The sequence below is a fragment of the Stegostoma tigrinum genome, chromosome 2, assembly GCF_030684315.1.
Source record: "Stegostoma tigrinum isolate sSteTig4 chromosome 2, sSteTig4.hap1, whole genome shotgun sequence".
NCBI lineage: Eukaryota > Metazoa > Chordata > Chondrichthyes > Orectolobiformes > Stegostomatidae > Stegostoma > Stegostoma tigrinum.
In genome coordinates, this window is record NC_081355.1 from 63,059,587 (window position 1) to 63,075,379 (window position 15,793).

Below are 15,793 nucleotides of genomic sequence, written 5' to 3' on the forward strand. Positions count from 1 at the left end.
TTCATAAATAAATGATGCCAGCTCACTCCCCAGTTGATTTAACAGGAAAATTGAAAGTTGTTTTTGGCATTAACATGCATTCACAAAATCCTAGATCATAAAATTTTACAGCACAATAGGCCATTTGGTCTATCGTGCATGAACTAACTGAGAAAATGCATACAATCTGCATTTTTTGATATCTAGTAGATGATTAGTTAAACTATGTCCCTCCACAAGAATCGTAGTCAAGTTTGATGGAAATAGATTTTGCTGTCTCGATGAGTAAAGGAATAAAGGGAGCTGGTAGGAAAGTGAGACTATTGTCCATGATCAAACATGATCATATTGAATGAGAGAGCAGGCTAGATGTGCCATGTGGTCTTGTCCAGCCACTATTTCTTATGTTATTTTGATCTTATGGAGGATGGTATTGCAGCTGCAATAAGCTGTGCAGCTAAATAGTGGCTTGAATTTGTACCTGGTATTTGCAACTTGTTGAGAATATGGTGTTGGCTACACAGTTAATATCTAGGCTAAAAAACTAGTCATTTCCTTACAAGAAGTGATGGAATAATGGGAAAAATAATTCCAAGGTGTGCTAAATTGACATATCAGTGATTGCATTAGCAAAGGCTTCAGTCATTGGATGAAACATTAAAGTGGGTTAAAAATTTCTCCCATAATCAACACTACCAAAAACAGACAAACTGATTATTTGTTACATTACTAGTCGTTTGATTTTGATGTACGCAAAATGTCTATGAGCTTTGCCTATAAAACAGTTGCAAACTGCACTTCAAAATAATTCATTGTTAAGGACATTTGTACACTTCTGACTATATGATGAGATAAATAGAATTGTTTCTTTTTGATTTTGAAGATTAATCTCAGTTTCTTTCTGAACTGCATGCATCTGCTCTCTGTTTATTATCCCAGTTTTTCTTGGCGAGAAATAAGAGTGACAGAGGACTTAAAAAAAGGTCTAATAACCTCTACAGTAGGTCTTGACTGCAGGACATTTTTGATTTACTTTGAATCCTGAATAATTGAGAAAATGCCAGATCGTACTTCAAAGTTTTTATAAAGAAGTTGATTGCAGAATGCTCTCTGTGGATGTACTGTGTTCCCCAGAGGTTCTGATATTTCGTCTAACTGCCTCAGTGGTGTCAAACCTATATCACCTTTTCCTTAAATATGAATATATGGGCTGAACTGGATTATTACCATATATATCTAAGAATCAAAAGATGCTCAATTTACTTTGCACTTGAGCTTATTTAGACATAAAGTCCAGAGTGATGACGCTATCTCCCTATATAAGCATAGTATAATCTGAGTGAAATGGGTTACCTTTTGCCAGAGTAATCAAAGATGAGGCTAAATAATGATGGATAAACTGAGGTTGTAGACTTGCTTGGCCAAGGCAGTGTCTTTGATTGTAGACGTTTCATCACCCTGCTAGGTAACGTTGTCGGCCTGCCTCAAGTGAAGCATTGATGCTCTGGCCTATTTGTTATTTATATGCCTTGTTTGCTGGGGTGGTTGGCATGACTTATATTGTGTCCAGTTCAATGTGTTTGTTGATGGAGTTCCATTTGGAATGCAGGCCTCCAGGAATTCCCTGGCATGTCTCTATTTGGCTTGTGCTATTATGGCTGTGTTGTCCCAGTCGAATTCAGACTGTCAAACAGACCACAACAAGAAGACACAATTTGGCCAGACACATCAGTCACCCTACCACACATCAGAGACATACCAGAGATGACCACAAGAATACTCAGAACCCTAGGTATCAGGGTGGCCCACAAACCAACAACCACCCTGTTAATAAAATGTGAGGCTGGATGAACACAGCAGGCCAAGCAGCATCTCAGGAGCACAAAACCACCCTGTGACAGCTACTAATGAACGTAAAGGATCCCATATCCACAACCAAAACGTCTAATGTAATATACAAAATACCATTCAAGGACGTAAGAAACACTAAATAGGCTAAACTGGAAGAAAACTGACAATAAGGATACATGAATGCTAACTAGCCACCAAGAGACATGACCAATTCTCACTAGTCTCAACACACATAGACACAGAATTCGACTGGGACAACACATTCATAATAGCACAAGCCAAAATGGGACATGCCAGGACCCAATATACAAACCACTGAAAATCAGAACTGGAAGTGATGCCAACAACCCCAGCAAACCAAGGCATATAAATAACATGCAGGCCAGAACACGAATGCTTCACTGGAGGTGCATTGATGATGTTACCTGTCAGGGTGACGAAATGTCTGCAATCAAACACAGTGGCTTGGTGATAACAAAGTGTGAAGCTGGATGAACACAGCAAGCCAAGTAGCATCTCAGGAGCACAGTTCCCATTAGCACTCGCACTGGCTTGGTGAGCAGGTCTACAACCTCATCCACAACCTGAACTACAAATCTTCTCAAAAACTTTAGACAGATAAACCGTTATTGCTTCAACATGCATCTAAACTGATATAGCTAATCTCTTCATTAGATTTACATTTTTAGATTATTATTTGTATTTAATTTTAATTATAGCAATCTTAAATTGTACTGGACATTTACGTAGAAATTGTAAACTTACTTTTATAAGTTGTTAAAGGTATAAAAGTCATTTCAGCATCTTGCACTATATGCATAGCAGTATAGCAAAATTTTTCTGTCTGAGCTTGCCATCTATCTTAGCAAAGTTCATTTTCAAGGTCGCTGGCAAGTTAACAGCTTGCAAATGACTTGTTCCTCAGATAAATTGACTCATGATTCTCTCTTTTGATTTCTGTCTGGAACTGGCCATCATTATATTTCCTTCTCATTCTGGCTATGCTGAGATTCCTTGAACACATTTGTCAGTATAGCTATGTTATATCTTCTGGCCTCAGAGTCATAAGCATTTAATTACATGGCAGTATTCTTTACAAATTTTACATTTGTCAGCCAAACACTGAACCTCTATTAACCTTAGAATTACAACTGTTCAAAATCTTTCTGACTTTCTGCCATTTAGCTTAGCAGGTTCAACTGCACTCTGGCCCGATGGTTTGCTTGTCTGCCAACTCTGACTTTGGTATGTCAAACGATGGATTTTTATTTCTTAATTTTCACAGATACAAGCTGCCCTTCTAGAACTAAATTTTATCTTTGAAGAACAAGGTAATTAGTTTCTATCCTTTCTGATGTATCTACTGTATTAAGAGTTCATTAGAACTCATGATCATCACGAGGACTGGGATTTCACGGCCTGCTTTTACCTTTTCACATTCTGTAGCTGTTAATTACAAACCTGTCCATGAGCTTTCAGGCTGATCAACTGGTTGGGGATATGTTAGTGGTTGTTAATTTCTTTTTTCTCATTTGTGGGTAAAAATACTTAAGCTAATTTTTCATTGCATATAATCCTCCACGTCACTCTAGATTTTAGAAATGTAGGGCAGAATTTTACACATCCCTGAGGGCAGGTTTGCAGACACTGGGCAGAATAAAGTACCATTGGCACCAGTCTCTGCCCAGCCGCAATTTTAAAACTAATAGTCACTTATGAAATACATCCCACCTCTGCTGTTATTTTGCAGGTAGCAAACTGAGACCAGCAGTAGGTCAGAAACACAGCAGGCAAGACTGCACATGATTCAAGTGGAAAAGAGTTGGGTTGGCCTTCAAGCTCCAGTCATCCCAAATTTTCCCTCACCCTTGCCCTGTCCACCCTTACATACTTTGACAATATACTTATTTAAGTTTTACATTTCTACCTAAATGTCCAGTCAGATTTTTGAACAGCCATCACAAGCCAGATGCAAGGAAAGGTGAGGGGTAGGAAGTGAAGTATTGTCAAGGCCAGGCTAGCAGGCCCTTGTAAGGGGAACATTTATGAATGACAATATCCCACTGGTAATAAAGAATGACTGTTTCTTTTGACCAGGCTTCCTCAAATTGCATTCCCAAATTGAGCTTATAATTGCAAAATTTGACTACAGCATGTTGCTTACTATAGAGATTTGGTTGTTTTTTTCCCCTGCTGTTATATTTTTTTGTTTTTCATGTGCAGGGCAATACTTTTGCGTTTTTAACTCATGGCTTTAGTTGTTACTGAAAATGAAATAACATCAAATCAGTGATGATGTGAATTCTTTGGGGTTGCCAAGAATACTTCTTGGTTTAAATGAGGAATACAAGTTCATAAGGATCCACCAAATGTAGATATTGCAACAATAATGAAATCATATACACTATCCTAAATCCTGGGAGCATGCCCTTTGGTCACATCAGAAGGGCCATTCTTTCATTTTTTAAGTTTGCAAGAGAAAAAGGGTAATTCCAAATGAGACAGTTTGAACTTCAGATCTCTAGAAGTGTTTCATGGTAGTGGTAGTTACTACAGCGTTAGACATTTTTGCTACTGCATCTTCCAAGGACAGTGACACCGGTTAGATTAGTCTGTAGCGCTCAAATGTATTAATCAACTAACATGAGCCAAATTTTAACTCACTCAGATTGCATTCACTTATTTTTTTTTAAAAATCACTCATAGGATGTGGGAGGCACTGGCTATGCCGGTATTTATTGTCCATTCCTAGATTCCCCAGAAAAGGCAAGCTGCTTTCTTGAAAAACTGAAATCCATTTTGTGTAGATACACCCACAATTTATTCGGGATGATGTTCCAGGATTTTGACCAAGTGACGCTGAAGTAATGGCAGTATGCTACCATGTCAGGATAGTGAGTGGCATGGAGAGGAACTTGCAGGTGGTAGTGTTCACATGTATTTGTTGCCCCTATTCATGTACATGGTAATGTTTGTGGGTTTGCAAGGTGTGAGATTCTAAGGAGCCTTGGTGAGTTTCTGCAGTGCGCTTTGTAGATGTACATAATGCTGCTATTGAGGACTGGTGGTGGAGAGACTGAATGTTTCTGGTGCCAATCAGTTGGATATATCTGTCCTGGATGGTGTCAAGCTTCTTGAATGTTCTTTGACTGTGCTCATCAGTTCCCCAGGTCCTGACAGATTTTATGAGCCTTAGAAGAAGTAGCTAGTGGAATAGTTGATGCATTGGTTATAATTGTACAAAACTCATTAGATTCAGGGAAGATTCATTTTTATGCTTAAAGACAGGGAGGCTGAAAACAGGAAATCATTGGCCAGTTAGCTTAATATCTGTCAAGGGGAAAGTATTAGAAACTATTATTAAGATGTTATAACAGGGCACTTGAGTAAGTTCAAGGCAAAGCTAACATGGCTTTTTCAAAGGGAAATTATGTTAAGTAATTTATTGGAGTTTTTGAAGAAGTAACTTGTGCTTTAGATAAAGGGGAACTGATGGATGTATTGCATTCAGATTTCCAGAAAAAAAAATGACAAGGTGCCACATCAAAGGTTATTGCAGGAAAAAAAACTCATAGTGTGGAGTTAACATATTGACATGGTATAAGATTGGCTGCTAACATGAAACAGAGTGTAGAAATAAATGGGTCTTTTTCAGGCTGGCAAAGCATCATGAGCAAAAACAAAATTGTTAGAAAAGCTCAGCAGGTTTGGCAGCATCTGTGAAGGAAAAAAAAAAGTGAATGTTTCGGGTCCGGTGCACAGAACATGAAATTGGCAGAATAATGGTGCATCTCAGTTCTGAGGAAGGGTCACTGGACCTGAAACATTAACTCTGTTTTTCCCTTCACAGATGCAGTCAGACCTGCTGAGCTTTTCCAGCAACTTTGTTTTTGTTCCTGATTTACAGCATCCGCAGTTTTTTTTATTTAGAGCACCATGACTGCGTGCTACAGGGGTCAGTACTGGGGGCCTGAACTCTTTACAATTTATGTAAATGATTTTGATGAATGGACCAAAAGTATGGCATCTGAATCTACTGATGACATAACATTAGGTGGGAAAGTCGGTTGTGAAGAGGACACAAGAAGTCTACGCGTGGATATAAATAGATTAAGTGTATGGACAAGATCTGACAAACTGACAAATGATGAAGAATGTATGAAAGTGTGAAATTTCCCATTTTAATGTAAATAATGTTAAAAAAAATACGTAAGTGGTGAGAGATTGCAGAGCTCTGCTGAGAGATCTGGGTGTCCAGGCTAATATGCAGATAGAGCAAGTAACTAGGAAAACTAATAGAATGTTACAATTTATTACGTGGGGAATTGAATGCAAGAGTAAGGAGGTTATGCTTCAGTTATACATGGCATTGATGAGACCACGTCTGGAGTACTTTGAACAGTATTAGTTACTGTACGTATGGAAGAATGTTACTGCATTGGAAGCAGTTCAGAGAACGTTTACCAGACTAATACCTGAAATGAGTGGCTTGTCTTATGATGAAAGGCTAGACAGGTTAGGCCTGTATCTTCTGGACTTTAGAAGAGTCAGAGATGACTTAATTGAAACATATACAATCCTGAGGGTCACGAATGGATAGATGTTGAAAAGATGTTTCCTCTTCTGGCAAAATCCAGGTGTTGGGTCATAGTTTAAAAATAAGGGGTCTCCTGCTTAAAACAAAGATAAGGAAACTTTATTTTCTCTCAGAGGATTGAGAGTCTTTGGAATTCCTATTCTCAAAAGGCAGTGGATGTAGAATCTTTAAATATTTTTAGAGTGGAGCTGGAGCGACTCTTGAATAACAAGGGATGAAAGATTATCAGGGCTGCACAGGAATGTACAGCCATAATGTTCTGGAATTGCGGAGCAGGTTTAAGGGGCTGAGTGGCCACCTCTTGTTCTTCTTGATGGTGTGTTCATCATATTCCATCATGCTCCTAACCTGTACCTTATAGATGGGGTCAGGCTTTGAAGAGTTGGTAGATGAATTATTTGTGGTAGGATTCCTAGCTTCTGACCAGCTCTTGTAGCCACATTAATTATATGGCTATTCCAGTTCATTTCTGATCTATGATAACTCACTGGATGTTGGTAGAGGGAACTTCAGCAATAATAATCAAAGAGGTGAAGGTTAGATGCTCTTTTGTTGGAGACAGACATTACCTGACACTTATGTGACATGAACATCATTTTAGAGTTAAAATCAGGCACACAGTTTTGAAATAGCTTTGATATCATGTCTATGGAAAGAGTATCAGCTGGACAGAACGTGCAACAGTCATAGCATGGAAGGGTCCCAAAATATCATGGCACAGATGTAGGTATCACAGCTCCTTATGTAAACCCTGTGGTATAATGAACAAAAGGGTTTTCATTCTATTAATGTTCAAATGTTGCAAAACTACAGAAACACCATTATCTCAGCAGCAGCTTGGAAATCTCCATTATGCAGCAGGCTAGGTATAATTTAAAAGGTTTCACAGATTTGAGGAAGATGATCCTTGATGTCATGCGTCCACAATGGAGAAAGAGCTAGAGAGGAAGAATTTGGCAACGTGTTCAAGTTTGTTATGGTAAAACTCCACAAACAATTTCTGAATGTTAAAAAATTGCAGAACACTGCAAAACTGCCCCAGGCAATCTCTATTACTCCTTGTGTGACTGAATTGTAATGTGACTGGCAGATTTAGCTGTAAGTACACCAGTTAGCGTTCACCACACAAAGCTATTTAAGAATGTCACAAGGAACGTAAGAACATGAGTGGGCCATTTAGTCTGTTAATTAGCTTGCAGCTGATCATTTACCTCAGCACCAGTTTTCCATGCAACCCCATCCTCTTTGGGGTCATAGTATCCAGAAATCTATCTATTTCTGCCTTGACCTTGCTCAATTGTTGGGTTAATGCAGTCCTTTGGTGTAGAAAATTCCAAAGATTTCTTACTCTCTAAGTGAGAAAATTCCTCTTCAAGTCAGTATGAAATGGCTTATTCAGAGGCGATGTCCCCAGAGGTAATGTTATCGGTGGGGGAAAATTCTGTCTACACCCAAACTGCAACAATTTTGTATGTTTCAATTAGATTTTATTCTTCAAAAAGAAGAGAATATAGACTAATTTTTCTCAGTCTTTCCTCAAACGGCAATCCTGCCATCCAAGAATTAGTTTGGTGAACCTTTGTTGCACAAGTTTCCCCTGTTCCTTTGTTTGGATATTAAGATATCCCAACCTCTTGCCGTGTAAGAAATATTCTCTATTTCTGTTTTGTCTACTGTACCTTCACAGTTATTCAAATTACATCTGCAATATCCTTTTCATTCGCTTGGTCTGTCTAAACCCCCTTGAAGCTACCTTCATGGTCATTAAACTTTAAATCTCTATCTTGTTTGTGTCATCAGAAAATTTGGCAATATTTCATTTGGTCCCCACATACAAACATTGGACATAGATTATTAACAGCTGTGGCACAAGCATTAATTCTTGCAGCGCATGCTAGTAATCCTGAAAATGAACCATTTATTCTTACCATCTGTTTTCTGACTTAACTAACTATCAAGCCATGGCAATATATTACCCCTGATCCTATGGCCTCTAATTTTGTTTACTAACCTCTGTTTAGGACCTTATCAAAAGCCTTCTGGAAATTTTGGCACAACCATCTCAGCACCCTCAAAAAAAAACTCCAAAAGCATGATTTACCTTTTTTAAATGAATTTTGACTCCATCCAATTTTATTATTTTTTTAAGTGTCTAGTTATCACAGCCTTCATAATAGATTCCAATATTTGCCTTACTTACACCAGAAACATTTGCCAAATGTTTGTTGTCATTTATATACATGATTTGGATGTGAGCATAAGTGGTACAGTTGGTTAAGTTTGCAGATGACACAGAAATTGGTGGTGCATTGGGCATCTAAGAAGGTTACCTCAGACTACAATGGGATCTTGACCAGATGGGCTGGTGGGCTGAGGAGTGGCTGATGGAGTTTAGTTTAGATAAATGTGAGGTGCTGCATTTTGGAAAGGCAAATCAGTGCAGGACTTATATAGTTAATGGTAAGGTCCTGGGGAATGTTGCTGAACAAAGACACCTAGGAGTGCCAGTTCATAGTTCCTTGAAAGTAAAGTTACAGGTAGACAGGATAATGGAAAAGGAATTTGGAATGCTTGTCTTTATTGGTCTGTGCATTGAGTATAGGAGCTGGAAGGTCATGTTGGGGCTGTGCAGGATATTGGTAAGGCCACTTTTGGAATAGTGCATTCAATTCTGGTCTCCCTACTATAGAAGGATGTTATGAAACCTGAAAGGGTTCAGAAAAGATTTACAAAGATGTTGCCAGAGTTGGAGGTTTGAGCTGTAGGAGGAGGCTGAATTGACTAGCGCCATTTTCCCTGGAGTTATTAAAATCATGAGGGGCATAATTAGGTTGAATAGCCAAGGTCTTCCATTTTTATCTTTCCTTCTTGTCTTAATCAGTGGGACTGCATTTGTTACTTTTCACACCACAGGAACCTTTCCAGAATCTAGGGAACTTTGAAAGATAACTGCCAATAAATTTATTATTTGCATAGTCACCTCCTTTTACATTGTAGGATGTAGTCCATTTGGTCCAAAGGATTTATTGTCCTTCAACCAAGTCCAACTTCTTTATTGATACTAATTTCTTTTACTTCCTTGGTTTCGCAAGGGCCATTGTTTCCTAACATTTCTAGGAGATTTTCTGATTTTTCTTCTTGAATAAAGACACAAAGTAACTGTCTTTTTAATTTTCCTATTCTCCATTATAAATTCTCCTGTCTATGCCTGTCCTTACTTGCCCTTTTTTCCCTTTCGAACTGATTATCCTTAACATGAAATGGCCCCCAAGCCTATGCAGATGTGGGCTGTGACATCAACTGGCCACAACAGGCTCCCAAAGCAACTGTGTATGACAATTGTCATAATCACATTCCGCATATAGTGCTATTTGTACTGATGTTGCAACTTCACATGCACTGCTGATGTTGCACCCCTTCCCACTGGTAGAAAAGGAGGAGGAGGTTGAAGGGGAGACTGGGCCGATGGAGAGACAAAGGCGGTGTCTCATGGAACAACGAAACTCATGAGGCCAGAGATGTTTGGACTGACAAAGGGGAGCTACCCCACAGTGATGTCATCTCTTCAGCTGCCCTCCTTCACTGCCTTCCTCAAGGCAGGAGGCCATGCCTAACTTTTGCTACATATCTGAAATCTGAAAAAGGAGTTAGTCAGTAAGAGCAACTGAAAAAAGGGACACCAATGCACCAGCAGCCCCAGCCCAAGGCCTCTTGTTACTGTAAGAGGTCCTTGTCGGACAGTGCAGAGACTGGAAGGGGCTGGGTGGCACTGTAAATGAGGTGAAGGACTGGCAGCCAAGGATGGGAAGGAGAAACTCTTCTTCATTAGCTCCAGGATGCAACTGTACTTTGCTAGGCCTTGGATCACATCTGAGCAGATGCTTTCTAGTGTTTTTCATTACTTTGTAATTGCATCGAGGGTCTGTTTGAATGCTCACTAAAGTGGTGTTTAAGTATTCACAGCCTTTATGTTCTATTCAAAAGAAGCTTTTATTGCCTACCTTAGTGTATCTCATTAGCTTCCATTCATATTCTCCTTTCCCATTATGAGTTCCTTGGCCATTCTCTGTTGATTCCAAATTTGTTCCAACTCTCTGGTTTACCACTTTTCCTGGCCACATTATAAACCATTTCCTATGATTAAATACAATTTTAACTTCTATTCTTAGTGACAGTTGATCACTAGTGCACATCATTAAAACTGTAGAGGGCCACATTTTTGTGGATTTGGGAAGATTTTCAGGAATGGTATCTGGGATCTCAATGTGGAAATTCTGCCTTCATTTTAAACAGATCCAATTTTATCAATAAGGGAAAGAGAGCAGAGCATAAACACAAAGTGGGGGGGAATCCTAACTCAGTAGGAGAATTTATCTCACTCGTAAGTTAAACCAGGTGACATTTTAGCTGTTGCTTGGGCCTTTGCCCATAGTGTGGGAGTAATGAATTGACGGAATAGTCATAAACACGCTTAAAGAATGGGTAAGGTCTGTACCACTGTCATGATTTAAAGTTCTTTTTAAAACCCCTGTAGTTTAAACTTTGACTAAAAATAATACAGCTGTTAGTGAGAATTAAAGAAAACCCTGTACTAGACTGCTTTGATTAACAGGCGTTGGCTAGAAAAACCTCGTAGCATCTATTTGTGAAGTTTCAATCGAGTTAATTCCTAATGAGAGCTAGTATTATGTCATTATGAATGCTTTGCTGAGTTTAAAAAGCTATCGTTATCTTAGTGTGGGATTCTGAACTCATAGTTTGATTAATGATTTAAAAGTTTTGTGTACAGATTAGCTGTCTTTTATGTGGGTTTTGAATGGATGTAATTGTTTCTATAAAATATTTATAATTTTAGTAGATTTAAAAGCATTTTTAAATGCTGTTTTCACAAATAAGTATGTTGTATTGGGTGAAAGATGTGAGTTAGCATTAAGTTGGTATGAAATGTAAAGGGAGATACGAGTTATCATTGTGTTTATGTGGCGGATATGAGAGATTCTGGATGTGGGTGGAAAACATGAGTTGCTATGGGGGTTGTGAAAGGCCTATGGGTGACTGGTAGGCATGAATTGGCATTGTGTTGATGTGAGGTCCCAAGGGATCTTGGTCATAGATGAAGACCATTTGATGGCATGAAGGGTATGAGAGGCAATGATGCAGAGTGATGAGTGATTTGGCTGTGGGTTGGCCTGTAGAGTGGGTGGATGGATGAAGAAGCGTGAGGGTGAGCGCTAGAGGGCCGAACAACATTTCAAAGAAAGACACCTTGGCACCTCTGTGACTGCAAACCCTCATCTTCCAGATCTGTGAGATGGAATCTATCTTCCCACCATCCACCATGGAATAAAAATCACACATTTCAGTATGCACTTTACCACGGTGCATTTGGTGAATTGGGAAATCTCCTGACTTCTGCTTCAATAACCAAATGCAGCCAGATGCCTCGTAGCTTTTCTGACTCTTCAATTGATAGAACAGGGAAATTGGTCAGATTGTGCTGCAGATCAAAAATTAACTTTGTAACATATGTGCTGGAGCCCAGTGGAACAATATGTAACCTTGATGTGGTTATTGAAGAGCCTCTAGAATAATTTATTTCACATAATGCTTTCTTATATTGTAGGCTCTGTCTTTATTTTCAAATTAACTTCAAACCTTGCATGGACAGAACAATTTCAGAAAGGCATGTTTTGCTTATGGATAACTTTAATTTTCATGAGCACATTTTGCAGGACTTCTACATAATACAGAGATACAGTAGTTTTGACTCAATTCATGCAATAAATTGAAGCAACCAATACAATTAGTAATTGTTTTTGTGTACCATGCTGTTATCATAGTTACTCACTGCTTGTTTTCAATTGTAGCTGATTTTGGCCTTGCAAAACAGAAACAAGAAAACAGCAAAATGACTTCAGTTGTTGGGACTATACTATATTCCTGGTAGGTATAAGGCCGGAATTTAACGAACAGCTTTGTTTGGATCTTGATAAACTACAGGATGATTGTGTTTCACAAAATATAATATATTCTAGTAATGGCTTACTGCAAATTATTTTGAAAATCAAGTTTAATATGATTGTGATCTATTCATTCTATTAAATTTAATAATTAATTCACATTGACTTGAATTTCAAACGATTTTCTGCCAGCCATTCATTATTCCAGTACAGATGGGAGTTGCACATGAGGATCCTGTGAAATCCCACTCATAAGACTCTCCAAATGAATTGCTAGGGGAATTGAAGATTCTGCTGGACAATTCCATCACACCTAGGAAGTTTCCATTTAAATCAGAGAATTTGGAGGCTCCTGACCAAATTAAGTAAAATAACTATTCAGGATAATTTAGGCTGTTAATTATACAGTCTGATTCGTGAATCAACTGACTTCATATTTACCTCACACACATCTAACTACACCAAACCCCTTACAAACCCCAGACCCTGACACAACCTCCCTCTGGGACACAACACTCCCTATACCCACTGGAACCCAATGTCCCCTCCCCTCCAGGCACTCGACAACCCTTCTGGGTCATGACAACCCCTCAGACCCAAAATTCCACCCATATCAGCACCTGATGCCCCTCTGTTAGACCCAGCCCTTTCCATCCAAAACCACAGATGCAACCATCCTGCCTCGTCTCTGGTCGAAACCGTCCAAAGTCCTCAACCTTTTTCTACACTGGAGCTGACCCAACCCCACCAGACCTGACCCAACCCCTGAACACCCCCATGTGTCAAACCAACATTGCACCCCACCGTTTTACCCAACCTGACTCCTCTGCCACTGGATCTGACCATATATTCCCATCCCCGTGCCAGACCTGAATCAATCCCCACTGCCAAACCAGCACACACCAACTCCATGATTTCTCCCACTCACCCTGACCTTCCTATAACTGCATCACTTATTGGGCCCCCAGGCCACCTCATGCCCTGGCACACTATCCACTTCCCTCCTCTTCTCACAACATTCTACACACCTGTAGCTGGCACACTACCCCAGGCATCCTACCAAACTGACATCCTGCTTTCCTGACACCCTACACTGTACCCACATGGCACCTTATCCTCCCAGCTTCCGAACATTACACATCCCTGACATACTCACTCTCTGACAGTAGTTGTCAAAGTGGTTGTTAGGACATGTACATTTCAGAATACAACAGCTGACTGCTGTGTTTTCCTTCCTGTGATAATTCTGTGCTGTGTTAGAACTGTCAGAATGAAAGTACGTCTCTACATTTCTGAGGGAGACGTGAGTGGATTCTGTGTGAGATTGTTCCTCACTGGAAAATCTGACACATTGTATTTGGACACCTGCTTTAGTCTTTGGTTCATTCTAAACTGTCAGGTGATTGATGTGTAAGTTCTTAGTTACCCTATTACACAGCAGTTACCAATTATGTTACAAATTTGAGATATTAGTAAGCTTATGCTTGTTTTTAAGCAAGATGACCACCTGCTGGTTGGTTCCTGTTTTCATTTTTAGTTCTGCAGAAGAATATGCGTGAAATTCAACTCAACTTACTTTTGTTGTGAAGTCATTTGAAATGAAAGGAATAAAGAGAGAGGCTCAATAGAAACAAAAAATATATCATCACCCAGGGTCTATAAACCAAAGAGGGTCACTGGATCCAAAACTTTAACCATGCTTTCTCTCTTCAGATGCTTCTAGGCCTGCCGAGTTTCTCTAGCAAATTCTGCTTTTTTAAAAATTTCGTATTCCAGCCTCCACAGTTTTGTTTATTTCAGGATTCAACTCATTTCAATAAAAGTTCATTTTGGTGAGCAGGGCTGCACACAAGTGAGATAATATCAAAATAGCAAACAAATCACAGATAGAATTACTAATAGGTAACTGTAGTAAAACAGAACAGCTTGCTTTTTCATGTCCTGAAGATGCCCAAAATGCAGCACAAGATTGCACTTTTAATTTTATGTATCTGAATACATACATCGCAACACTGATGATGGACCTTGGCCATAGAACTTACATTATCTCTTTTTGGCAGATCTACAAAATTGAACAGACTACATTCGTTGGGATGGGGGAAATGGGGAGTGAGGGATTGTGGGTGTGATTTGTAATGGTAATAAATTCACTTGTGTACACTTTTAACTTATGGTCTACTAATGATTCCATTCAGTCCAGAAATAGTGAAGAGCGAACCTTATGGAGAGAAGGCAGATATTTGGGCAGCAGGATGCATTCTGTATCAAATGGCGACTTTAAATCCTCCATTTTACAGTAGTAACATGCTCTCCTTGGCAACAAAGGTAGGAATATTAAGCAGTCTCTCAGAATTAAGAGAAAACTGTTTTATAAATTAATACACAATCAAGAAACAAATGAAAAGTTAAATCTTTCGGCTCTTGTGACATCTCTGAATTTTAAATGTGATGAAGTCAGCAACCAAATTATAAATGTATCTTTAAGATATACTTATAACACTTTAAAACACTTTGGGATCCCCTGGGTGTGTGAAGGATTCTATATAGCCAAATTTCTTCCTTGCTTTCTTGCTTCCTTCTTCCATTTCCCTGTTTCTCATCAATAGCAACCCATGAGCACCCTTTGACGTGTGATATAAATTTCATCATTTAAAAGTTAGCATTCTTGTGTTTGTCCAAATGGGTACAGGATATAATATGTGTTCAATATGCAATGTACCAGCATGTTCCTGTTTCAGATTGTTTTATTTATCTTTACTGAAATGTATACCTAGCTTATCTGCTAACATCTTTCACTTTCTAGATTTTTAAGGACATTTCTCCACAGGTTGTTTAACCCAAGAACTATATCCTCATACTTGACTTATTAAACTATACTTTTTGCATTTGATTTGCCTTCCACTCTTTGAGTAGAATTTTCATGGAGCTGACCTGCTCACAATGAAGGTGCCGGCTGTGGGGTTAAAAGCTCTATCATCACAGTAGTGGGCTTTACAATTGTCAATTAACTCGGCCATGGCATTTGTATTATCCAGTTTCTGGGTTTCCCAACCAATAAAGGAGTGTAGCTGTGATGAAAATCCATACCTGTCAATGGAAGGTTTCCATTTGAAGGAACCTCAGTAAGTGATAAAGTGATTCAGTCCCAGATTGATTCCTTTGGTGATCAGCTGCAAATTGCAAAGAAGAGCTGATCCCCAGGCACAGGACAAATAAGCCAGTCCTGTACACCAAACAAGTACAGATGGAAGTTGTTAAGGAAATGCATTGTGTGGTCACTCATGTGTCCTGTTCACAACACGATGGATAAATCCAACCTAAGCAGTTACCACCCTATCAATCCACTCATGATCATCAGCAAAATGATGGAATTGACTGTGCTATCAAGCAGCACTTGCCAAGCCTA

The 15,793-nt window shown here is 39.1% G+C and overlaps 1 protein-coding gene across 2 annotated transcripts in view; it reads left to right on the forward strand.

The window, feature by feature from the left end:
* Positions 1-15,793, forward strand: part of nek10 (NIMA-related kinase 10) — a 239,310-nt gene that overhangs the window by 163,014 nt on the left and 60,503 nt on the right. For both annotated transcript variants that reach the window (XM_048523358.2, XM_048523368.2), the window contains exons 23-24: positions 12,295-12,370; positions 14,583-14,712. In XM_048523358.2, the coding sequence (XP_048379315.1) occupies positions 12,295-12,370; positions 14,583-14,712 (206 nt within the window). The remainder of the gene's footprint in view (positions 1-12,294; positions 12,371-14,582; positions 14,713-15,793) is intronic.